The sequence below is a fragment of the Cavia porcellus genome, unplaced genomic scaffold (assembly GCF_034190915.1).
Source record: "Cavia porcellus strain 051 isolate PalLab524CR breed Dunkin Hartley unplaced genomic scaffold, mCavPor4.1 scaffold_18, whole genome shotgun sequence".
Taxonomy (NCBI): domain Eukaryota; kingdom Metazoa; phylum Chordata; class Mammalia; order Rodentia; family Caviidae; genus Cavia; species Cavia porcellus.
The window spans coordinates 13388745-13416536 of record NW_026947501.1 but is presented as its reverse complement, the minus strand read 5'-3'; the positions used below and the strand labels follow the sequence as shown (position 1 = coordinate 13416536).

The 27792-nt window shown below is 36.7% G+C and overlaps 1 protein-coding gene and 1 non-coding gene across 6 annotated transcripts in view; one reads left to right on the top strand and one right to left on the bottom strand.

The window, feature by feature from the left end:
* The window catches only part of Vrk2 (VRK serine/threonine kinase 2), a 101539-nt gene that overhangs the window by 27373 nt on the left and 46374 nt on the right, over positions 1–27792 (bottom strand). For all 5 annotated transcript variants that reach the window (XM_063229437.1, XM_063229438.1, XM_013150072.3 and 2 more), the window contains 3 exons: positions 12041–12173; positions 3412–3532; positions 1294–1352 (listed from right to left, as the gene is read on the bottom strand). In XM_063229437.1, coding sequence (XP_063085507.1) covers positions 1294–1352; positions 3412–3532; positions 12041–12173 — 313 coding nt within the window. The remainder of the gene's footprint in view (positions 1–1293; positions 1353–3411; positions 3533–12040; positions 12174–27792) is intronic.
* LOC111756092 (U6 spliceosomal RNA) lies at positions 16103–16209 on the top strand. The gene has a single exon (XR_002790586.1). It is a non-coding gene; the product is annotated as a U6 spliceosomal RNA (small nuclear RNA).

The window sequence follows — 27792 nt, the reverse complement described above, 5'->3', positions numbered from 1 at the left end:
GTACAAGAAACTAAGGGAGACACAGAACTTGACAAAGAAACATTTCTGCCACCTCTCTTTTTCTCTGTCCCACTAAATAAAGCAGACTATATGACTTAGCAAGAATGCTAATAAGAATATTATCCAAAAAGGAACATTTTCATTTTGGCCAGATTATTTAATACGTATATAAGAACAAAAATTTTCAACTTCCAGAACATTTCCCTGAATAAATCTCTTGCTTGGTACGCTCCGTCAAAAGAAAAGTTCCACAGAAAACAGAAAGCAGATTGTGGGATTTATGAAGGGAAGGTGGAAAAATAAAGTTGTTTCTCTTTCCTGTCCTCCACTAATAAAAATTTTGGCTTCTAATTAAAAAACAAAAAAAAAAAAAAGAGAAAAAAGGCTGTAAAAGTAAGTTTAAGAAAACTGTTTTCAACTTGCAAATGGACACTTACTATCTGACCTTACGTAGAGGATAAGTCTACATATCTACCTCCAGAAGTCAGTGAAAAGCTAACCCTGAGGATGCCCGGTAAACAGATACTAACATTCATTCTGCTCCCCTGTCTCTGACAACATGCATGTCTGATGGCAGAGTGAGCTGACTCTTTCGTAACACAATTATCAAATGAGCACTGAGTAATGTGTCACAGATGCATCTATAAATGACAGGAGACTGGGTAAGTCCAAGTTGACTTAGTATTTTATATTAACAATATTGTGATTTAAAGAATGCCAAAAAATTTGGCACAAGCTTGAATGAGAAAACCATTTATGAAAGATACCTCCAAATCCCAAGATCAAGTGTTTCTGCTGATCACAAAAACAAAACAAAACTAAACTAAACTAAACTCTGCTGTCTGTTCCATTATAGAGCAACTGAAATCTAAACAACATTCAAGTGTTTAACAATTTAGTTTTTTAAATTACTGATTGAAAGTAGTCTTTTTTAAGGCCCACTTCTTTCAACAAGAGATACATGAACAAAACCAGAAAAGTCATAACTAGAAGACAGAAACTAGAAAGATCAGATGCAGTGGAACATTAAGCTTGTACATGATGCTTAAAATATTTCTCTAAAGTAAGCACCATCAGCAGAGCCTAGAGTACCACCTTCATCAGTTGTGAAGGGTTCTTGAGTTCTGATGTCAAAGACCACCTGAACATTTTCTTCTCTAGCAACCTATCTGCACCCCAGAAGCCTCCTTCCACACCATGGGAACAGGAGTGCATGAGTTAAGCAAAAGCTACAAAACAAGAGTGACACATGTGGTGACCTACAAACGGAAAAGAAAGTTAGCATCGACTTACAGCAACTGCTTGCAGACGGAGCCCACTTGAGCACTGACCCGGGAAGCTCATCCAACAGACTAAAACAAAATGGAGTAATACACAATGAGTTTGCTTTCATTCCCGAGACTCACTGTTTTAACTCTGTGTTGGGAGAGGACCAAAACTGTGCCTTTCAGGGTCTTTATATTCACTCATCTATAATGTAATAGATGGGAGGTTATATAGAAGTGGAACCCATGTCTCGATTCCCATTGACCCACTTTACAATGGCCCACCTACCCGCCAAATGATGTAAAATTTAATACAAACTTTGTATATACAGAAATAGGGATATTGGTATTGCTCTTCAAATATTTACCACTGGAGAGGAATTAATTATTTATATAGATTGTTCATCACTGGGTAATGTTTTATGCTAATTTATAACAAAACAGGTAAATAAGAAATATTTTTAAAACATCGTTTGTAAGCACTTTCTACTATTTTAAATAAGTACAACTCTCTTAAATTGCCTTAGCACAAATACATACATATCTATCTGAAATTACTGAGATAAGTGAATGATTCACAGACTCAGGCATAGACAAAATAGCAATGGTAAATGCATTGATCTAAGGGAAATGCACTGATCTAAGATGTGTAAGGGAGGGAAATACACAATGTGATGGATGAATATGCAATCATGTCCTTATGGGGAAACTGTTATACCATCTCAGTAAATCAAATAAATTATGCTCACATACGGTACCCTATAAGATGTTTAAAAATGTTGAAAGTTTAAATTCAGTTTATTTGGGTTATGAAGTTTATTATATTAGCATTACTATTCTATAGGCTTTTACTTATCAAATCCTAGCAATAAATGGCAGTTATAGTTGACTTATGAAAGCCTTATATTTATATAACATATTATACACAAATATAATATGATATAGACATGTTGAGTACACATGCGTACAATGAACACATCTGGATATGCATGTAAGACTAAAATCATTGGTAAGCCTTATTAAAAACAAAACTATGGATAGAACCATTAGCATTAAAGTGCTAATCTTTACATAAAGTACATTATTCAAATTAGGTAAACTAGATTGGCAAGTTGTGCTACTAAGGCTCTGACCTGATACAAAGTTTGGAGTTTATCACTTCCTTGAGGAACATTAATCATTGAGATAAATAACTGATTATAAATGTGCTAGCCTGGGGTAAGGGACTAGGATGATCAGGATTCCAAGTAGAGATATGTTTCATACACATATATTTTATATATACATATATATTTATAAACATTACTTATATTTACAAATATAACATATAGTACAGTCTTTCTTAAGAACTGATACTACCCTGCATTTGCAGACTAATTTCTATGACTACACTGTCCTCTCTGTTTCCTTCTGTTGTGACTTATCCTACTTAACCTGCCTTTGACATTTTTGATATTTGTGGATAACGGCTATCAAGCAGATCTTTATATAATTAAAAACTGGCTACTGTGTGCTACTCCAACTGACTTTTCCTGAGGCCTGACCAGTGAGAGAAGTGACAAACAGTCACAGACTCTAAGTCTGACCTAATTCTTAATGCTAATAGAATCCAAATAGTAAAAAATTGAATGCAGATTATTAAAAATGTTCATGTATAAGACTAACTCATATAAACAGATCATATAAAATTTGTTTCTTCCTTAAGAAATGAAACACACTGTCTCCCAGACAGTAATAACAGGTATGCTGTTCTTCCCTGACAATCGCCGGCCGTACCTGCCCCACTCCGCACTGTGGCTTTGCACAGTTAACATCAATCACTCTACACCTGGACTACATCTGCACACCCCTACAATGTTAATTTGAAAGTACTCTTCCTTGCAAACATTACCACCTATAATCTAAGTTCTGGAAAACACCCTATAAAGGAACAGACATTTCACTTTATATTTTGTATTGTAATGCCAGTACAGCTAATTTTATAGGTGTTATCTTAATGGAATTTATGTCTCTTCATTGTTTTTTTTCCAAATTAAATCCATCTGCTTTGTCATGTAGATGAATGGTGATCTACTCTGAGATATTAAGTCCTCTAGGGACCCTCCGTCCTGTTGCAGTGAATGAGGAAGCGCTTGCAAAGCTTTACTTTGTTTTAGCAGTCTGCACAGCCACAGGGTCCTTCAGGTTCTTTTCCCAAGGAAGTTTCCCGCATAACCACCGCAGCATGCAGTAGCCCAAGATTTCAACGTCGCTTCTTCTGGACAGTGCTGCAAAAAGGGGAGATAAATAAGGTTTGAAAAACAGAGAAATCTGAGTGAACTACCATTGATGAAATATGAAAAAGCCAAATGGGCAGAGTGTTTTGTTTGTTCAGCTGGAGTAAAACTTAAAACACCCGGCGCTTGGCCCCGTCCACAGACAGGCAATGACTTGTCGCTGCTGAAAGTGAGGGTCAGCTTCCGCACCTCCTCCAGCGTCATCTTTCCCGAGTCTGGCCTGTCACATGAACTTGATCCCCACGGCCTCTGACATGATCCAGACAACCCACACCCCGGCACCAACACGTTCTCAAAGAGCCACGCAGTGAAACAAAGAAATAAATGTCTGCAGCTAAATTGCTAACATGTGTTCCAGGAAGTCCATGGGGTCTGCACTGGTCATGCGGAGACCCTCCAGTGCAGACTAAACACTGCTGGCCTTTCCCGTTCTCCTCACACTGGCAGCATTTGAAGTTAGAAGAATATGACAAAACTGCCATCTAGTGTGCAATCTTAAAAAACGGGTCTGTCTGAAGATTTTCCAGTTACATAAAAGTCTAATAAAATGTCGACTGCTCGGGATGCACAGTTCTAACGTGTTACAAACACTATGCCTAGATGAACAAGCACCAAGCTAAAACTCTAGTCCCATACTCTGAATAGAAAATACAAAGGTGAGGCAGGGTGTGGGGCGCTGTGGAGCACTCTGGAAAGCCAAAACAAGTCTGTAAATATCACTTATATTACACTATCAAATACTATCAGCTAATTTCTCAAAACCGTCTCTATATTTTTAATTATGGCAAAGGCTTATGCAGAGGCTGGGCAGTGGCATGTGCCAGCAGTCCCAGCTACTCAGAGAAGGCTGAAGCAGGAGGCTTGTAAGTTCTAGGACAGCCTGGTAACTTGGTGCAATGCTGGCCAAAAATAATTTGATAGATGAATAAAAAGACTGGGACATAAAAGGATACAGCTCAGTCCTGGAGCATTCCTGAGTTCAATCCAAGTACCATGCCAAAAAAAAAGTAACTAGCGTGCCTTATGTCAAAGGATGAACAATGAAACCTAAAAAACAGTGTCAAATATAACTAATACTTATTAACAAGTAACTGAAATAATGCTTATAACAGTAGCATATAGCCATAAAACATATGCAGTTTTATAATCATTCCAAATGGTTATAAAAACAATAAGCTGGTGTTTACATTTCTACCATTACTTGAGTGTTCATCTATACAGGGGATATAATTCCCTAACAGCAGTATGCAGCAATTAAACCTGGAAGTAGGCATCCTATTTTACTATCTTTCATTAAATGAACTCTGAAAAGTCATTCAGTGAACTTAAATTTCTGATTTAAAAAGTCATCTATTTAGAACAATGATGCCAGTATCACAACTATTTTTGGTTCCCATTCATAAATTATTATGGAAGTAAAGGAAAAGATTAGTTCTTTCATGTCCTTTACCCTAACTGCCATTGGAATACTGCACTGTTAAAGGCCCTTGAGTCTAGCCGAGTGCTGGAGTCCCGTGGGTGCCATTCACTTTCTGCACAACCCCAACGATGTTCTAATGCAAGCCTGGGCTCTTGAATTAAAATACAAGTACATTTCTACCATGCTGCTCTACAGTGATTTCTACAGTAGTAAATCTCCCATTAATAACAGAATGGTGCCATTTGTACAGATGTATGCACAAGTCCCTTTCCATTATGGCAATTCCCTTAAAAATTTGCATTTTCAAAAACTGATATTCTGGCACCTGTTTGGATGACATGGGTTACACACAAGAGGCCCTTTGAGGAACAACAATCAGGACTGAAATGGAATGAACCTTCTGAGCCACTTCCCCAACCCCCCAACTGAGGGATTAATTGATATGAAGCTGTAAGTAATGACAAGTCATTTAGTTTTCTGAAGCCAATCTTTCATAAACTGGTCTTCATTTAAAATAGCCCTCTGAGGGTTAACTTTACTTCACTATGATAGTTTGGTCCTAATTAAAATACATTATTACATCTTCCAGGCTTTTTTCCCTACACATATACATTAATAACTATGGTTAAGTAAACATTTTTATCACTATTTCCACTGAGTTCTATGAAATACACGTAATGTTAAAAAGAACATCCAATCATCACCCTTTCTTATCACTCAAGAGTGAGATAAAAGCAGAGAAATGTTTCTGAGTGGAATCTCCTCCCAGAAAAACAAACTGAAATTCTACTTGGTTTACAGAAGTTAAAATCTTCAACTCTACTCATGATAATGTCTTTCTATCCACTGTACAGAGAACAGTAATTCTAATATGTCAGATTAACTAAAAGACAATATTCTACAAGACTATTAGAATCTGTGTGTACCGTTTACATGTGGAGTGGATCCCAGCTGAAAAGGAAAATTAGCATCTAACTATAAAAAGTGTTTTGCAGCTGAAGCTATAGCTCAAATAGTACACTGCTTGCCTCCTGGTAGAATGTGAGAAGTCCTGGGTTCGATACCCAGCACAGAAACAAATTAAATTTAAAATTTTTAATTTGAAAACTGCTCTCATTATACAATTTTCAAACTCATTTAAAAACTCAGTAAGTGGCAGTAAGTGAAAAGAACCATGTACTGGTAATCCACAGAGTAGAGTTCCAGTTCTAACCCTACCATTATTGTTTTTTTAAGTTTTAAAATTCAATAGTATCAGGTAATATATTTCTCATATTTTCATTCATTTGGACAAATATTACATTATGAGTGTTTTCTCTTTGATTCATGTATTTGCATAATTTATTGCAATACATGACGGTCTTCAGTTCCCTTGGTAAGTTATGTAATCATTAATAGTAAGTTTTCGTATTTTCATAATTTTCAAACGATTCCAATTTTCACTTACGACTGTTTGGAAATGTAGTGAAATTGTCATTAACAAGATTTTTCCTCCAGCGTCTCTGAAATTAGAGTGTTATTTACTAATTTTTTATTGCTTTTACTAATATCAACAAGGTGAACTACTCTTCATTGAAAGTCTGCGGGGTCTCAACCGTTCTACATCTCAAAATGATAAAGTATTGCCAAGAAGAACAACAAAGAGGCAGAACTGGGAACTTAAATTCTATTTCAATCAACAGCATATTCCAGAAATAGCTGACACATGGATGCACAATTAAAATACAAACAATTGACATGATTTATAGAGCTGCTACTCTGCCAGTGACTCTACCTGCTTTTTAAAATAATTTCATTTAATCATTTTAACAGTGTATTATTAACCATATTGACAAATAAGAAAATAGAAGCTCAGAGAGGTTAATTAAGTTGATCAATATCACAGAGCCAAAAACTGACAGAGCTCAACAGTGAAGTCTAAGACTTCAGAATCCAGTGCCCATACTCAATCTGATATTTGCATCCATTATTACTTTTAACATCATTCAAACGACATTGTTTATACAACTTTCATAATTAGTATCTGAAGCAGGCATTTTAATTGTACTGCTTTGACAATGAATAAATAAGCAGGAGATCCTGAGTTCTACAGTGCATCCCTGACAAAATTTTTCATGTAACTATTTCCTTAGGAAACTATTTTTTCAATCTACTTCATTCTGATGAAGAAGGACCTTCAGTTAAAATATTTATACCATGTTAAATTCTAGACTTACATGAGAACAACAAAGAGGTCGTTTTAGAGAACTGGTCCTTACTCAAAGAAAAACTACAGTAAAGTTAACCGGGCCCAATTCACCAAAGGGAATGAAAAAGGAAAAGTGTAAGTATTAACCTCAAAATGGATCTGATTATTCACCTAAAGTACTCTCTGCTTACTTCTCAAGGAGAGCAACATTATATGGAGTATTAAACAATAAGGACTGCCTCAAGCAGCCAATGTTTAAATGGTGAGAGCATGTGATCAAAATGACACTAAGAAATCAGAAAATCTGAATTCGGATCACCTGACAAGGTGAATAGTAATTATCTTCAGAACAAATTTAGTTTTTTTCCCCCCAACTGGTATCTTATATCACTCACTATTATTGTCAATTGGGAAGTATAGTGACCTAGAAATTATTACAGTGACTACCATTTATTGAAATTTCAAAGAAGGTATTAGGAAAAGTATACTGCAAGGTATCATATTTCAAATAAAATGTTAAAGCCAAATCTCTCTTTAATGGTCCCTTTGAAAGTCTGAGCCCTAGGGTTGGGAATGTGCGTAGCTCAGTGTTACAGCTCTCGCCTAGCATGCGCGTGGCCCTTGTTTGGACTGCTAGTGCTGAAGGGGGCAAAAAAATGTTTTCCCTGCCTCTTTTATGAAGCACTACTTTGTGAAGATTACAAAAGTTATTTAACCGAGCAAAGATATCATACATGTGGGCACTAGGTACAAACAGTGAATACTTCAACTAAAAAGCTAAGAGAACGTAAAGACTGTAAAAGTCACATCTGTCTGTTACAAAAAAAGGTACATACCACATAGAAGCAATACATTACTCAGGAACTATTTTATACCAGCTAAATTTACCTGAAAGAAGAAACTATTTTTCTGCCTACTAATGAAATATATATATCAATATTTGATTAATTTTATAATAAAATGTGCACCCATTTTGAATTACTGTTTGAAAAGATAAGTATTACGGAAACCATGCTATTTCTTCAACTTTGGTAACATGAAAATACATTTTCAGTTTATTTCACATACATTCTCAAAGTTGGAGTGCTAAAGTGAAATGAAATCATGCAAAAAATAACCCAAGACTTGGATTTCATATACTACAGCACTTGGCAAAAATGAAAATGTACGTAATATAATTATTTCCTTGACACTGAATATATTACATAAACAAATGGACATTTAAAATGCAATTTAGATATCATATTTTATGGTCATCAATGATGTCAAATTAAAACAGGTATTATACACTCAATGCCTAGGTTTGAAGTATTTAAAAAAGCTCAATATGTTAAATGCAGTATATCTCCAGAGAAATTAGGTATTGACTGCATGCCTCAGTGAGGAGAAAAACCTACAAAAATCCATATCACACATTGATCCAAATATTGCATTTTAACATTACTAAGAATGTAACAAATTTTAAAATAGTATGTTTGACACGGATACAATTCTCTTTAATTATCATGGAACAAGAACAAAATATGTCAATGTTTATATATGCTACTTTTTATGAAGAGTAAAAAATTAATGGAAGAAATATGTCAGAGACACATTAGTCTAATTTTACACCCAATGGAGCAATTCAGCCATTAAGAAAATACTTTTGGGTTACATAAGAGAAGCGAGTGTAGGGGAATAACTGCAGTGTTTAAAAACATGCAGACATCCAGATGTGTGATGGTGCAGGGCTAGTCATCTTTCCACCCGTCCTTTCCATCCATCTCCATGTATCTCTGTAAGTATTTTTAGGTTTTAATGACACAAACTAATAACCACATGATTTTTCTTTGTTTCCCTCCCAAGTATTTTCCCTTTATATAAAGCTGAATCAGAAAAATCTTAGGAGAGAGAGCTGAACAGTACCGACTCCTTCATTATAAAAACATAATTCAAAAGAAAACAAAGTTTAGCTTTACTTTCTGAATAACCACTATAAAAAGTAGCAAAACTGACACAGTCAGCTCGCTTAAGGTTCTCTGATGGTGGCTAACCGCTAAGTCAGTCTCACTCTAAGTCCTGAGTCTCTTCCTTGGAATCACCAACACACCTGACGTATAGAAAGAGCTTCGGAAACAGAAGTTCTGCTTCATGGCGATGACCCTTTTTTCATTCCTAATGCTCTTTGCATTAGCTCTCATCATTATTTATTCACAGGTGGAATGGGACAGAAGATTTTTTTTCTGAGACTAAACTATATAGTGATTGTACTAAAAGTAAATATATGAATATTTATGAATCTGACCTTTTGCATTTACTTACAGGATTTATGTCCCTGTTTATTCTAGTTTTCCGATCTGGCTAAATGATTATTTCATTTCTAATAAAATATCAAGCTGAAATATTTTATGTTGGAAAATTAAATGAAGAATACTAAGAATGAAGGGCATTCATGTATTTGACGATATCTAACCTTTCATTTTATATGCCACACTAAAATGCTATATTAAGCTTTTAGTGAATATGTGTGCGCATGTCTACATATAAATGTATATACATGTATGTATGTGCATATATACATGAATATATTTATATGAAGACACAGCTATTCCCAAGAGTTTAAAGTAATCATATTTAAAATGCATTAAGAAATGTACCACTTTATCCTGGACAACCTTGGATAAAAAAAGAATATTCATTCTAGCATAAAACTTTGTACCAAATACCAAAAATATTTCATGTGTGCTTTTCCCTGATTGTCCCTTATAGTCACATAATATCATCTTTCTATGATCATTCTGAGTTCAGTCTTTTCCTCTAAAGACCTAGAGTGCTGAAGTCTACCTGATTTGTCAACATATGTTATAATGTAACCAAGAAAAATATTAAATGGAGTGCAGATTACAGTGTGTTCAAATCTTTTATGAAGACAGCATAATGGAAACTCCAAACCACAGAGTAACTAAAGAGAACTCTCAGAATCACCACTGCCCAAACTTTGGCTAGAATAACACATATCTCTTCTTCCTCTCTATAGTCATAGTGCCTTTTTAGATATTTAAATATCCCAGACCAAAATGAATCAGTATTGGAGCCATCAGTTTAAACAAGTGGCCCAATCTAAGTTAGCACCATTGCGAGCAAAACTGGACCAATGCTAAGGGATCTACATGATGAATTTCCAGTTATAAAACTACATAAACAGTGCTCTCAGTTTTTCAAGTATTCTATCAGATATCACAAAAATAAATCTGGCAAAACAACATAAACACAATCAGCAGGTGTGATCAATGGATTCTTATGTACCTTTTGTTGTTTTGTTCTTTGTGGTACCGAGGACTGAACCTCGGGTCTTCCTGTTCAGCTGCATCATAGCACATTTTTCTTTTTTTTTTTTTTTGAGACAAGAGTCTCACTAAATTGCCCACGCTAGGCTCAAACATGTGCTCCTCCTGCCTCAGCCTCCTAAAGTGCTGGGATTACAGTCTGCAACAGGGTACCTCACTTGTTACATATCTTAATTTAATCAAAGTCAATCCTATTTTACATTTAAATGCTCACTGATTTATTAACAATGTGAAAAATTAACAACTCCGCTCAGTTTCAGAGTGATCATTATTTTTTTACCAAAGCTACTTGACATAAGTGTAGTGTTTCCTTTTACTCTGTTACAGAGCACAAAAGCTAGTTTCTATCTTAGAAAAGTGTAACCTAAGATTCTTCCTGCCAAGAAGAAGGTATGTAAGTGACACACTTGTGTCACTTTTTCATAGACTTACCTTAAACTAGTATGAGTTTTAATTGCTCTGGAAAATGATCAAGAGCCTCTACATTACATGGTCAGTGGTCCTTTTAATAGAAAAGGCAGTAACATACAGTTGTTTGTGCCAACTACAACTTGTTACAAAGTTTCAGTTTAGAGGAGTAAGTTCTGCTACTAGCAAGCATGGAGTGTCTCATTTCCTCTTACCCACAATGTGGTCTTTTCAAAGCTCTTTAAAATTATTTGTTTGGCATATTTGAAAATACTTTTATAAACAAAGTTAACAAAGAATATAGTTTTGAAAACCAAAGTTTTTCAATAATCACCTTTTTTCACTAGCATAACATTAGAATTGACTTTTTGTCTTGCTGACTGAGCAACCAAGAAAGTACAGTTGCATTGACCATATTGATTGTGAACAAAGCAACCATCCCTGGGACTCGGCACCATATATTTTCAATATTGACCTTCTCCTTCCTTTTCCATGGCTTCCTGGGCCGGCTATTGGATTTGGACTGCAGAGTAATAAACAGCTAAGGTTTAATTAATGGTAAATGAATACAAGACATAGGTTATGACTTTAACTAATTAGGGAATTGTTGAATTAAGTCTGCCTTGGAATGCAAGGCAGTCCAATCGATATCCAATAAAAGGGCTATGTATGTAATTTACCTGCAAATGTGTTTCCAATACCATCAAAGGGAGTTTAAATAAGTAAGATATATGAAAGGCGACGAGAAGAGATTTCCCCAAGTTAACACTTTACACTTTTAGGTGAGAGAGCCTGTTGAGAGATGCCTCTGAGAAGGTCCACATGCGCATCTTTTCCAATCTGTGATATTCACAATGGCATAAAAATGCAGCAGTGACCACCAGGTTTAACATACACAAACTAGTGACTTTTGTGGGCAGAATGAACATCAGGTTTTGTTTATACTCTTTTTGTTCTTTACTTGTCAGATTCTGTATCTCAGTCCACTATGAGAAGAAATAGTCATTGATGTAACAGGAATTCACTACTTTTCATAAAAATCTCACCAATGTCCTCATTCTTCAGATTACTATATAAAGGTCATTTCATACAGCTTTATTACTCGACTCTAATCATTCTTCTGAAATAAAAATTAGAAAAAGAACGAAGACACTCACCTACTCCCTTGTGGGCATCCAAGCTAGTAAACTCTATTGTCCCATTATGGCCTTTTCTGGGATTTTCCTGATACTGCTTGTGGTTCCCATTGGGACAATATCTGTAGGAAAGTCCATAATCTGCAAGATAAACCTAGAAGACAGGAACAGACAAATGAATAATGCTTTTGTTCTCTGAAAACATAACCTTTATAATTAAGCCTAGGAAACTGATACTAAGAACAGCCTCAAATCTATATTTTATTAAACCAAATGGTATTTTAGGATATAATATATACAACTGGGGGCCATAACACTAACTAAATCCTTAATTCATCATAGCCATATATTATTTGAGTTGACTCAGATTTTTAAATTTTGCTCCTAAATTTTTCTCTCCAGGTGGGGTAGCTAGACATCATAAACCACAATATGTTTGGTGTTTTTTTTTTTTATCTGTACTTGCATAACTTATGAGGCTTTGCCTTTTTTTGTAACCCCTCTTTGAAACAAAAAAACTGTTTCAAGCAAGGAAAAGAGATGAGAGTAAAAATATAAACCTAGTGCTGTAAGTCTTCATACAGGACAAAGACAGTAAATAGACTATCAGAGATGACAAAAAACCCGAAGAACAAAAACCAAACGAAACAAAATATTATTTTATCTGTATTTAAGACTGGAGCATCAATGTAAAACTTTTGGTCTTTCAGACTGATCCATATCTTCACTGTTATCTTTGTAAATCAAAATTGCAAGCAATGTCTCCAAACAGGAATATAGATTGTTAAATATCACATAGTAATTTAAGTGTATTTTTTCTAAGATTACTTTTGGAGAGAGAGAGAGGAGTGGGGGTTTAATTTTATGGATATAGCAAACACTGGATGGAGAAATATTTTGACGAGACATTTCTATGATATGGAATCAGAAAATTGTACTGTTTTCAGATATATATGTGTTGCTTCACATGTAGTTCTTTAAAACGTAGGAGTTTGGGCAATGCTTCAAAATGTAGCTTCAAGAAATTAAAGTATTATAACCTGCATTTTAAAATATAGTACCTATCAAAAGAAAATTCAGTATTTGGATATTAGTTCTTTAAGTTTTTGGTTTTATGAAAGCCTAAGTGGAAGATATCTTGAACTTAAAATATAAAAATCAGAGTTTCTTCCATTTGTTGAAGAATGTAACTTGCTAGACTGTCTGAAAAAATAGACAATATTTGAGTTTGTCTCTCCCCCACAGCTGGTGTTTCTTGATGTTACTTCAGAAGTAACCCATCTTTCTACGGTAAATAACTACATACTTTGGACTCTACTGTGTAACTAGCTGCTTGTCTTGATTGTTTCTGATGCATTTGTCGCTTTGCTTCAAGAATAGACTTCATTTTGGAAAGTAGGTATCTGGAGGAGTTTACACTGGCAGTACAGGAAACAGAATCATACTGCAATACAGCAGAGAAATGTACTATTTTAAGGGAAGCACTATTAAGAAATTTTTCATGTAGTCATTACCCAAAACTAATGCCTAAATTTTAAGGAGTGGATACTATGCATCAGGTGCTTCATATTCACCAACCCAAATCGTCCTCCCTGAAGTCCTGCAGGTCGGTATCACTGTCTATATTTTATCCAGTTTAACGAAATCTTGATGAGATTATGTGGCTTGTGTAGTCAGGTAGAGTTATGACTCTGCAGCCTTCACTTTCAGCTACTATGAGAAACTGCAAAGGGATGATCTCTGGGTCCAGTCAAAGACTGGTAAGAAACTAGAAAGAAATCTGTTACTCAAGGGAGCAGAGAAAGATTTTACAATTTCAGGTTTGTTTGTTTGTCTAAGTTTAGTCACACTGATGGAAACCTTAAGACCATGGTCATCCCTGAACTTCAGCTCAGGGTTATGCCAGGTGGCTCAAAATCTGAAGGGTAGTACAGTTTACATTTAATGTAAAGACAGCCAGCTAGCAGTACAGTAAATGAGACATACATTAGCCATGTTAGTCAAAGAATATTCCAGACCTAAAAGTGATTTAAAATGTGCATGGTTGCAGCTTCCAGTAGCATGCACTATATGGAATTTGTAAATCAACAATGCTAGATGTTAACCAACCAACCAGAAGTGTTCTTGGTGGTCTTAACAGATAGGATTCAAATAATAAGAGGTTACTCTCAACAAAATGTACTTATAAAGGTAAGAATCCTTTAGCAAAATGAACGGCTCTCTCTTCATCCCTACCCTTTTTTCATCCCCTAGTTTAACTTCTTGTCTAATAGTTTGGCATAGTTGCAAAATACTTATATACCTATTAGTTCTATGAGAGCTAAACAGGAAAATTCCCTTTGGCCATGAAAATGTTGTGACTAGTATATATCAACACTTTTGGAATATACATATTATGGAACTGTACTAAGATATCTAGGAGTGACTGCCTTTGGTGAGTACACAATTCATGTAAGAGTGCTCAAGACAAAAGCCAATAATCTGTTCCAAGTAATCAAAATGCTGAAGAGTTAATTTGTCCCAAATTAGATCAAGCTGAAAGTTTTACTAAGATAACCTGGCTGACAGGAGGGAGAAAAAGGCTGGGAAAAGGTTTTCAAATAAGAAAAGAGAGCAAGAGAACTCACGACAGCAGCAGTCAGGAGACGTTCAGCAAGACACACAGGTATTCAGATGGGGGTGGGGGGAACCCAAAAACTCAATCCTGGAAAGGCAACTTGAAGGAGAAGCCCGTCAGATGGAATCCAGTAACAGGGGTGTTTTGATTGAAAAGCAAGACATTCTGACACTGCTTACAGTCCAGTGGACATGGCATCTTGGGAAAGTTCAAATTCCCTGAAGGAAGCAGCTGGTACAACAGCACCTGCCAGGCTGACGATCGGTGTCCGGACCAGCAGCCACCTGCGAAGGCCCAGCTGTCCCAACTCCCACCTCCGGGAAGAAGGTGCCCTTCCAAGGGAAGGTCTCCTCAAGGCAAAGGACTAAAGAAAGCAAAAGCCAGCAAATCAGTCGGAGGGCATAACTTAAAGTATGGCTGGGGAGCCGGAGACCTAGAGACGGAGAGGAACAAAGGGCAGTCTTGTTAGGGACCCAGAACCACGCACTGAGCGATCTGTGCGACAGGGAGTGTTACAGGGATTTACAGTGGGGATGACAGGTGGGAGCCAGGACAGAGAAAAGACAGCAGGACCCGACCAAGCGCTCTCCCACCACCCCCACACCTCCAAGCTCTGCACCCCAGTGAGCTTCCTCCTGTGCTCCCCGAATACTGCTGAATTTCACACACGATTCTCTTCTGCCAATGCCTAAATGCCACGGACTTCATGGACGGGGAACAGACCTCTGGGGAAGCTGAACAACTAGGATGTGGAGATCATGGGGTGGAGAAAACAACCCAAACCAGTGACTGTGCAGGCTATTTCCAGAAACCACTCAAATTCCAGGTCAGACTGAAACCCAGCAAGGCCAAGTGCTAGGCTGACCTGGGAATAGAGGACAGAAAAGCCACCAGAACCAAAGGGCACACAGGAGTGGGACTGCCGCTTCCTCTCTGACCCACAGGGGAGGTGCGGGCCAGTGAAGTCTGGATGGAACTGGAGTTCAGCGGTAAAGGAGCGCTCTGGGAGGGGAGAGGGAAACAGAACAACAGAGCCACTGCAGAAGCCCGACAGGCCACTAGAGGTTGCTACCTGTCCACGGCAGGAGCACAGTGACCCACAAACATTCTGGGAACACTGGAGGCCTCCCCAGCATGACACACTTTATAACTTTTATAATTTTTAATCGGTATATGTCTTTTTTTCTTGTTCTTGCTGGGACTTTTTGAGTGACAGGCTTTTGTATATACGTACGTATGCTATGTGCATAAATTTTCTCCTGTTGTTTGTAAAACATCTCATGTAGTTAAGTTACATATGCTCACTTCAAAGGTTGTTTCTGAGTATTATATAACCAGCTTGACTTTTTTTTAATTTTATGAAAAAATATTTTTCATAACAATATAGTAACATTTAATATACTGCGTATCGTTATCTTCAAAGTGGTTACTGAGTCAAAAAACATTCTCTTAAAAAGAAGAAACTAGTGCTCGCTTCGGCAGCACGTACACTAAAATTGGAACAATACAGAGAAGATTAGCATGGCCCCTGCGCAAGGAAGACACGCAAATTCATGAAATGTCCCATATTTTAAAAAAAGGATAAGAAACTAATAGATAATAGCACACATTTTTATTTTTAATGAATTAAAAAACTAGTGGTATAAATGAATTTGCATATATATTAAAATATTTTTGAGATAGCAGTATAGGTAATTTCTATACAGATGTCTAAATTTATATTTTCTTGTGTAAGAGAAAACATGATATTTGAGCTTGGGTGTTTGACTTACTTCACTTAACGTTATGCTTTCAAGTTGCATCACTTACCTAATACCTGAAGTTCATAGTTCTTTATGGCAGAGTATACCTCAATGTGTATAAATACTGTATTTTCCTTATTCACTAACGATGATCATATGTGCTATTTCCAAAATCTAGCTATTATAAATTGTGCTGCTGTAAACAAGGGTATGCATCCCTGTAACATAATGATCTTAGCTCTTTTGGGAAGATACCTACAAGGTGAATAGGTGAGTCAAATGTAATTTCTCTATTTAGTTTTTGGGAGAACCTCCAAGCTGATTTGCATACAGTTGTGCTAGTTCATATTCCTACCAAGAAGAGTTCCTTTTCCCCACATCCTCACCAGCATTAGTTATTACAGTTTTGGATGGCAGTCATTCCTTCTGGGTTGAAATGGTATCTCCTCTCCTTCCATGTTTTATCCTCTTGATGGTATCTCAATGTAGTTTTAATCCGCATTTCTCTAATGGCTAGCAACGTTGAACATTTTCACATATTTACTGGCTACTTATACATCCTCTGAGAGATACGTATCATTTTGGTTGTCCACTTTTTGACTGAATCTTTTATTCAGCACATTCTAATTTTTTTTGTTGTTGTTCTTTATATATTCTAGACGTCAGTTTGCTGTTCAACGACTAGCTGGTAAAAATTTTTTTCCACTTTGTAGACTGTCTCTTCACTCTGTTGGTTTCTGTGCAATGCAGAAGCATTTTAATTTGATATGATCTTTTTTGCTGATCTCTTTGCTAATTTCTTGTTCTGTTGAGAAAGTCCTTGACTATGCCTATGACTTCAAGAGTTGTACCAATTTTATCGTAAAGCAAATTAAGTATTTCTTGTATGCTTTGTGTGCACGTAATAAGTTTGTTGCTTTAACTTTTGTATTAGAACACGTCTGCAATACACAATGAATACATTCACTGTGAGTAGTTTGTGTATGTACACCCCATGCAATTGAAACCAAAATCAGGAGAAGCTAAATTTCAGAAAAGTAGATTTCAAGTCAGAAAAACCAGAAGAAACAAGAAGGACAACATATACAGTAATACCTCAGTTCATGAATGCATCTGTTTGTGAACAATCTGGCTCGCAAACAGAAGCATTTGGTGAAATTTTGCTTTTATTCATGAACTCCACATTGAGTGATGAATGACCATGTAACAAATTAAGTTCATGAACTAAGGTACCACTGTATTGACAAATGGAACAAATGATCAGGCAGAGATAATGATTTTAAACACACACACGCACATGTACACAATGTTGGCTCACTCAAATTTCATTAAACAAAAATTTCCTGACATGAAACAACAGATAAACACCAATAGAAAGGCAGTCATAGTTAGAGACTTAAATATACTACTCTCACAAGTAGGTCAAGAAGCAAAAAATAACAAAGAAATAGCGGAGTTGGCAAATAACATCAAACAAATGGATTTAACAAGTATCCACAGAGTCTTTCATTCAACAACAGCAGAATATACATTTTTCTCAGCAGCAAATATAATTTTCTCCAAAATAGATAGTTTCTCATGTCATAAAGCTTCTTAAATAAATATAATAGAACTGAAATAATATCATGCATCCTATAATGAAAAGGAACTAGAAATCACCAGCAAAAGAAACCATAGAAATTACACAAACACGTGAAGATTAAGTAATACACCACTGAATAATCAGTAAGTCATGGAAAAAATTACGAAAGAAATTTAAAAGTTCCAGAAATTAAAAGACAACAGAAGCATAACATAAAACCTAGGAGGCAAAATGAAAGCAGTTTTAAGAGGGAAGTTTACAGCTGTGCACACTCACATCAAAATACAGCAATCCAAACTAAATGACCTAATGATGCTTCCCAATGTCCTAAAACCACAAATCCAACCCAAGTCGAAAACCTGGAAAGAAATTATAAGGAGTAAGAAGAAATAATGAAATTGACACTAAAAACCTCAATACATTCATTTAATGAGTAAGAGTTGGTTCTCTGAAAGAATAAATAAGAGTGGTAAACTTGAACCAAGCTTATGAAAAGAATAAAAGACTCAGCAATACAGTTAGAGGTGAAACAGTGAAGTCACAATGGACGCAATTTTCCAAAACACTGGAAAATTTAAAGAACTAAATAAATTCCTAGATATATATAAATTAACAAAACTGAACCAAGGGGGAAAAAAAACCAAACAGACCAATAGGAGGCAATGAAATAAAGGCAGTAATAAAACTCTATCCACTAAGAAAAGCCCAGACCCCAGTGGATTCACCAGTGAATTTCACCAGAACATGAGGTAAGAACTGATACCAATATTCTCCAAACTCTTCCATGAAACCAAAAGGGAAGGAATACTGCCAAAATCATTCCTTGAAGCTAGCATTACCATGACAACAAAACCAAACAAGGACTTGAAAATAAAGAAAACTTCCCTTAATGAACATAGATGTAAAGAAAAAACATTCTCCCCAAGATATTTGCAAACACAATATAGCTAATCATGAAAAAGTTCGTATCATGCTCAAGTCACTTCTACTTCATGTATGTGAGAATGGTACAATACACATTAATCAATAAATGTCATATATAAATACAAGTTAGAATAAAAAACTATCATGATAAATGCAGGAAAGACTGACAAAATCCAACATCCATTCATGATGAAAACTCTGATGCTATTAGGTATAGAATGACCTTACCTCAAACTGCTAAAAGACATTTATGACAAACAAACTGCCAATGTCACACTAAGTATAGACAGCAGAAAGAATACACTCTATATTAAGAACAAGACAAGGGTGTCCACTGTTACCTTTCCTTCAATACACTACGTAACACTGTAAAGCCATTACACTACAATCTCAGGTTTCAAGTTCCATTACAAAGTCGCAGTAATAAAAGCAGCACAGTACTGGCACAAAAATAGAAATGTGAACAAATGGAAGACCAGAGAAAGTCACATGGACCCTTTAGCCACTTGATCTTTGAAAAGGGGGCTAAAAATACTTGAGAAAAAATAGCCTCTTTAACAAATGCTGTTGGAAAAACTGGTTATCTGCATGCAGAAGAATCTATCTAGATCATTATCTCTTGCTCTGTTCTAAACTCAAATCAAAATACATCAAAGACCTAAATATAAGAACAGAAATACTCACTCTGCTGGGAAGTAGACAAAACACTTGACAATACAGGCGTAATCAAGGACTTCCTGAACAGAACCTCCACTGAACAGAAATAATTCAAAAAAATGACAGGATTTTATTTAATTGAAAAGACTCTACACAGCATAGAAAGCAGTGCAAAGAGACAGCCTTCAGAATGGGAAAGACTTTTTACCACCTATTCTTACAGAATACTAAAATTTAGAATATATGAAGACTTGAAAAACTTAGGCCTTTATAAACAAAAGATGGGCAATTGAAATGAACAGACACTTTTCAAAGAAATACAAGGGACCAACAAGCACTTGGCAGAATGCTCAACGTCTTTGGCTCACAGGGAAATGCACACCGAAATAGCACTGAAATTCCATCTTTCTAGAATAAGCATGGCTATCACCAAAGACTCAGAAACAAAAATTTCTGGCACACTTCGAGGGAAAGAAACCCTTCTTCATTACTGGTTGGACTGTAGACTAGTACAATAACTATATAAATCTATACGGAGACTGCTCAGAAAACTAATCAGAAATGCTATTGACCCTGCTATCTCTCTCCTGGATATTGTCCTAAAAAACAAGAGTTAAAATTATTGTATTAAAATGATACATGCATACTCATGTTACAAGTAGCACAATTCACAATAGCTAAATTATGGAAACAGCTCAGATGCTTATCAACAGGTGAATGGATCAATAAAATGCGATGTATATACACTACTGAATATTACTCTACCATAAAAAGGATAAATGTGAGTCATTGGTAGGAGAACAGGTAGGTTTTGGGATTATAATGTTAAGTGAAACAAATCAGATTGGTTTAAATATTGCTTGGTTTCTTGTCTACAAGAAATTAAAAATATAAATAAAGAGCAAAATAAAAAAAGAGATGATAGGAATCAGGGAGATGGACTTTTTGTAAATGGGAAAAGACTTAGGGAAGGGAGAGGAGGTAACAGAGAAGGAAGAGAAAAAATGATTAAGATATGATATATACATGTCCTGATTGCTTAAAATAAATGTAATTATTATGTATCACAACATACTAATACAATGCTTTATATTTTTCCAAAAGGAATAAACTAATTAACATTTGTTGAGATTCTACTAATACTTACTGTACAAAGGTATCATAATTATTTTATTAAATCTAGACAATTACACCCAGCCAGCTGCACTGTCCTCATTTTACAGGTCATGGTTTACGGCTGTGGCTCCAGGCATCATGCATTTCCACTGTGCATTTGTGACTGGTTCATTGTCTAGAGCTTGGATTGATGGTGTCAGTGCTACACCCACAAAGGGGTGGAGCCAGCATACAGTGTAATGGGTGGAAGAAGGCGTGTCTCTCTCTCTTGTAGGTTTCTGCTTGCTGTTTGCAGTCGCCATGAACTGCAGCCCAGCCGTGCCACCCTGCCTTGGAGCCAACGGAGTGTGGACTAAAACCTCCAAAACTGTAAGAAATAAACCTTTCCTTTCCCAAGGGCTTCAGGTATTTTGTCTCAGTGACAAAAGTAATTAAGACAACATATGAGGAAGTAAGCACCTACGTGGTTAAATTTCCTCACACAAATAACAACCCTTCTAAGGGTGGAAGGAGGATGCAACTGTGAGTCACAGTAACTTGCAAATTCCACCCCCAATTTCTAATGTAATATTGGGGTTCTAAAATATCATGACATTTAAAAATAAGTATAAACAGAAATAAACCTATAGTAGGAGTAATTTTTAGTCTCTATAAGATTGTGGAAAGAAGGAAGAGAAAGAGTACTAGAAAGGAGGGATGGAAGGAGAGAGAGAGGGAGGGTCAGAGAGGAGAGCAATAAAGACCTATCCCTGGCCCACAGCGTTCGTAGAAGCCTGCACCATTTCCGAGCTAACTCTTAACAGAAAAGGTCTGCCAGCCTCTAATTTAGAAGTTTCAATTTTTGGTTATCTTTTTCTGTAAAATAAATTTAGTATTTTTCTACTTTAACCATAAACATGTATAGTACCTCCAGTTTCAAATAAGCTTCTTTGAGGCAACACAAGATTTATACCAAAACCAAGTAGGGTATGATTATTTGCACTGTAATAAGAATAGCCATAGTGTTGTAGTTAAGGATTACAAGGAGAACAATTACATAGGACACAGAATTTATAATGTTATTTTATGATGGTCACACAGAATTAAACACGAGAAAGTACATGAAATCTGTCCACAACACTGAAGATCTAGAAGACACAGCCGAGGGCCTGGATCCCACAGCACGGTCCTGCGTGAGTCTAGCTGAAAATCCTCGAGCCTGTGAAAGTGTCCCCCACACGTTCAGCTGGAGGTCTAGAGCCCATGACAATGATCATGCCAGCCCATTTTATGGATCTGCTCTGGCAAGGCCCAAAGGTCAGAGGTGGAAGCTGCAAAGTCTCTACCATCAAGATGAAGGATCTGTGCCAGTCAGTTGAGGGTTCTACACCAGAGCAAGAAGCGATGCTCAAAGTCAGGACCAGGGCTTCCTTGCAAAGTATCACAGCCATCCTCAGCGACAGTGAGGTCCCGAGCTCCTCTGACAATAACAGTGTAGTTATATCAGGAAATCAGCATGACAAACTTGCTGGAGATTAAACAGCACACATCTTCCTCTCCAGAGCCAGGAAGCCATGCTCAATGTAAGGACCAGAGCTCCCTCAAGGTGAACTGGAGCCACTCTCACCAACAAAGTCCTAAGCTCATCCAATGAGAATGGCTGAATTCACAGTGGGGAAGCTAGCCTCGACAAGCTCCTCCAGGAAAACCAACGGCTCGCAACAACACTTAGGAGAACCCACAGCGCCACACTGTTCCTCTCCACATCATGTCCTTTTATGCTACCATGGTGTGCTCAGCACCATGCTGATTTAATTCAGCTGGTGTTACGCTGACCACCAGTTTTTAATCCATAACACACAGGAATACAGTATTTAACAGGTACTTGCCCTTAAATGATTTTCTTATCATGTACTTTTTCTGTATGTAGTACCCCTCTCCTTCCTTCACGAGTGTAAGGAACAATGCTGTTTTATTCCCTGCACTTAGATTCTACAGATCTCTCCTACACTGCCCCTGACGTTTCCATATGGTGCTTATTGTATTTATCTGCATGTTGTTGGGTAGGTGCATTTAATAGAAGAAAAATATTATGATACATGCCAATAGCACAAGTCAGGAAAACTCACTGAATCCAGTTTATTCCAGGGGTTTTATTATTTTCATTTATTATTTTATCTAGTTTCTATCATGCTTTCTGAAGTCATATGCACACTTTCTAGGGCCACCTCTCACACTTGAAATCTATTCTGGCAAGCGGTTTCCTTTAACCTCAAGGCAATTTATTGTTTCTTCACTTGTGTCCACATAGATTTACTATTTTAACATTGTACTTAGCTTTTCTTCCATTCAATAGATATCTGGCACCAAGCATGATACCCAAAATGAATGTAAATATCATACGTTATAGACATGAGCTAATAATAATAATGATAAGAGTGAAAACAGGGAAAGAGGAGGTGGGCTGGAAAGAGACTAAGGAAAGAAACAAGCTGTGTTATGTGCATGCACCTGCTCCCCAATGAATATCAACTTCATGTACTGCAAACATGTACTAATAACATAAAATTTAAAATTAAAAAAAGAAAAAGAAATCATATTTATTGAACTTTTCCTAAAAAATAACATTTAGTGTTTTATATTAGTCAAATCCCAAGAAGCTTATTAGGTGTTCTGAGACAGAAAATACAATAAGTAGGGTAGCTGCCACGTGTAAAACAAACTCCTGGTAGCTGCCTAAGCTGTGATTTAAACTTCAGTCTGAACAAGAGGGTTGAGTTTTTTCCAAGTGGCCCACACAGGGAATGGGAGACAGAATGAGAGCATCCGCAGCGTTAGAGGCACTAAGTGCCCTGACAAAAGCCCCGCAGCACGGGATGCTTGCGCATCAGGAGGTGATCTCCATTAGAGTAACTCAGCAGCGTTAAGCTGGGCCTGGACCTTCCAGATGAGTGTGAGGAAGAAGAAACAACAGGAGAAGGAAAAGCAGAGTGTGGTCAGCACGTGCTGGCAGGACAGAGGTTAGAAACACAACACACATCAGGGAAAAACTGCGTGAGCTTTTCAGAGCTTCAGAAACTGCTAAGAATTAGGGCACAATTTTTGTAACCAAATACCCACCACCGAAGGGTAGCAGGATACAGAAGAAAAAGAAGGAGAGAGTCTGTTTAGGAGACTGTGACAACAGCCCAGGCAAGGTGATGAGAGGTTAGACTGGACCACGACGGAGGGCCAGGGGTTAGAGAATAAGAGGGTGGGGGCTGGTAAAATTCTGGAAATAGTACTACTGGGTAAGTGAAGAGCCACTGAATACACAGAAAGAGAATAGGAAAAAGATATTTGAAAGGAAAATAATTGATGACTTTTACGCCACAAGTAAACTGGCTGACTGGTGAACCCGCACCTGGTTCTGCCAGTTTACGCAGGACTGACTGACAGAGGAGCAGATCTACGGGCGCAGGCTCTGCTTCCCATCAAGGGTTAAATATTCCTGCTCAAGCAACCAACAGTCCTGAGCCAGGCTGGCTTAAGTGCCAGCTCCTCTTACACGATGGAGACTCAGGGACACACACACACACCTGGCTCTCCCTCTTGCTGCCTCTGTGTTTGTAGCCAAGTTACTTGATGTCTTTGTAGCTCTGCTTGTTCACCTAAAATATAAAGATCAAAGCAGGGCTGGGGATACGACTCAATGGCATAAGCCCCTGCCTTGCAAGGGCAAGGTCCTGAGTTCTATTCTCGGTGCCAAAAAATAAAATAAAGTAACAGTAACTCCTTAAAGTGGTATCGAAAGGATTAAATGATTTAAATACCCAGAATCTTAGATCATCAGTAGGCAACACATAGTAAACTCAGTAAGAGCGAAAAAGTAACACTGAACCAGAATCTACATCATACTTCATAAATTAAAATTTGGGGGGGTATGAAGTCTTTTTTGTTATCAAGTTTAACAATCATTACAAAATAATTACTTTCCAGCTATGACTTCTGAGAGCTGAGAGGGATAATCTGTTGCAAGCCTCCCTCTGGGTACTGGGGGCCTCGGGCATCCTTGGCTTAGCAGGTAAAGAGTGTCCCCTCTCCGCACCCTCTACCCTCCCTTTGTAAGGGTGCCAGTCATACTGAAGAAGCATCCTCCTGAATGACTGGACCTTATCTTGGTCAAGTTCGTAAGTATTGGGAATGAGATCCTGAACAACTTGTAAGGGCACACAATTCAGTCCACAAGCAGTTCCCACTATTTTTCAATTTGTGAATGAGCTGACAGTCCTCCCTACAAGAAGTCACTCATACAGCTACATTAAATAGTGAAGGTCTCTTTACACTGTGGCTAGATCTCTCCCAACAGTTTAAGAAATATACAAGTGACTTAATCATAGTTCCTAACTATACTACAACATCGCTGGCTGTATTTGCTACCTCGAAACACTGAAAGATCAATAAATTCATTTCTATATTAGCTTATGCAATTTCTTACCGTTCACTTATCATTTACTGAGTGCTTACTGCAATCCCATTATCACATGCTCTGGGCCAGCTGCTGGTAATAATCCACAAAACATGTTTCTGCTTTTTCTGTTTATAAGACTACACACTTCATCTCATAGTATACATAAAGTAGTGTACATATAATCCTACTGATGATCTAAGATTCTAGGTATTTAAATCATTTCTCTGGTGCTATGCCGGTAGTTTCATAAACTGTATGTGTAACTAACTAGCAATTCTATACACAAGTCAGAGGCTCTAAGATATAAAAGGGACCACCAAGAGGTCATGCAGGCTATGTAATGTACAGGAAAGAAAACTGGCACACAGGAGTCTACAGAATTAAACTGTAAAAAACCAGAAAAGAGGTCTTAAGTACAACCAGAATAAAAATTATCTATATTCTCATCTCTTGAATTATAGAAGATAAAAGAAAGTAGAAGAAATAAACCTGTACCTGACATTAATGCATGGTGGTTAATTCTGTTAAGAATGGTGAGGAGAGGGGGACAAGGTTTCTACTATAATTCAGCAGTGAGAGGCTGAGGCAGGAGGATTGCTATGAAATCAAACCAGGCTGTACTACACAGAAAGACTCTCTATTTTTTTAAAAAGGTAAAGACAGGTTAATAATGTCGTACATTCTCTATTTGGGGGGAGATGCATTCATACTTAAATATGTAGGTGAAATGCCACAATGCCTATGATTTGTTTTGAAATATTTCGGTTAGGGCCAGGTGTTTAGCTCATTAGCATAAACACCTGGCCTGGCAAGTGCAAGGTCATGAGTTTGATCCCTGTACCAATAAGTAAGTAAGTAAATAAGTAAATAAATAAATAAAATACTTCAGCTAAAAAAATAGAGAAAACAAAAAACTTAAATGTGAATTTTTAAAATCCAAGTGTATACAGAGTTCTCTATTTTTCAGTACGTTTAAAATTTTTTAAAATAAACAGTTTTAAAATGTAGCTTCTTAGAAGCAAAATCATATTTATTTAACAGGCTTTCAGAGTCACAGCAATGGAATAAAAGCATAAAATATTAATTTTAAATGTTTATGAGTTATAATTATTATGCTGTTCTCTTCAATATTTTCTACCCATCAATACTCTCCAATAAGACTCTAAAAGTCCATATTCAGATAGCAATCATTTTCACAGTATTCTGAAATATGAATTTTTAAAATATGTCTAATTTAATTTTGACACATATCTTCATTTGCTTATGTTAAGAATGAATTCTGAAAAAAGAAACTGTACTTTGTATTAAATTATTAAGCTAACCATACCCTTAATTAAACAATTTTAAACTACTTTGACAAATGAGCTGAAGTTCAAGGAAACAACAGTATTACCATGTTATGGAAAGATAAAATGAAAATAAAGAGAACTGGGAGCTGACTTTATTTGACAAACCATACAGAAAGAATTCTTTAAAAGAATATAACTGTCACTTAAATAAAAGGTATAGAGCAAGTTGTTAATGTTCAAAGCAGCATATTCACATGACAAATGTTTATGCTGAGACAAGGAAAAATTGAGTGAAGATACTTATTTTAAAAATAACCTATTAATAAAAACTCATAAAATTTCAGTTAAAAAGTTTACATAAACTAAAATCACATGAATAATTTCCAGGCTTTCCTTAATTGAAAATATGCAAGAGAACCTCACTAGGAAAAAAAGAAAAGAACTATGTGTAAGTGACCTCATGTCATGAGAATAAAAACATCACTGTCTGTTTTATATCACAGTCTACATGATAGCAAAACTACTTTAAAACCATCACACCAGCTAATCACCTAGTAATATTTTGACATTACTAAGCTATGTAACATTACTGTGGAAATAGTGCAATATACAAGTATCACCAGAACTAAACTTTGTGTATGTTCAACAAAGTGCTACTCTAAATGGCAACCAAGGGATGTGCACTTACTATGTAAAATTCTAGAAACACACTTTCACTCTCTATCACAGGCAACAGTGACCAATAAAGAGATTGTGCAAGCATTCCCTTTAGCAAACAGTCAAAGTGGATGACTAGCAGGTGGAGAACGGGGAGTGTGATGAGGCAGATTCATGGTCAAGGTGCCTCTAGCACGGAGACAGAAAAGAACTATCAAAACAAGCCTTTGGTCTTGGACAGCCACTCAGGAATTTCTTGAAGAAGTATGAATAATACAAACGTAGTTGCAGTGAGCAATATAGAAGGAGAGGTATGTCCACCTATAAACCTCGTGGAGTTCACTCTAGTGCAGAATTTAAGGTGTGACATCTGACTGCTCATGAGCATACGATACACACTAGAAGCTAACAAAATCAGAAAAGGAGCAGATCAGTGTAGACCAGCATCCAGAAAGGCTCCTAAGAGCAGGGATGCATACCGGCACATGAAAAAAGAATAAGGTTCTGATTACCAAAGGGATCCCTTTCCAGGAAACCTACCTCCTACTGAAATGAAAGGTGCCTTGCTGGTCAACAGTGTCGCTTCCCTCACGGCATTTCTGGCAATGCCAGTTTGAGCAATGAAATTAAAAAAAGACACATTTGTTTTTGAAATACTAGATCATCATTCATAATCATTCAATTAGGCATCACACTTTTATATTTTAAAATTAGTAAGGTTTTCAAGAGAATTTTAGAGCTTAGCTTCCGAAGTGCAAGT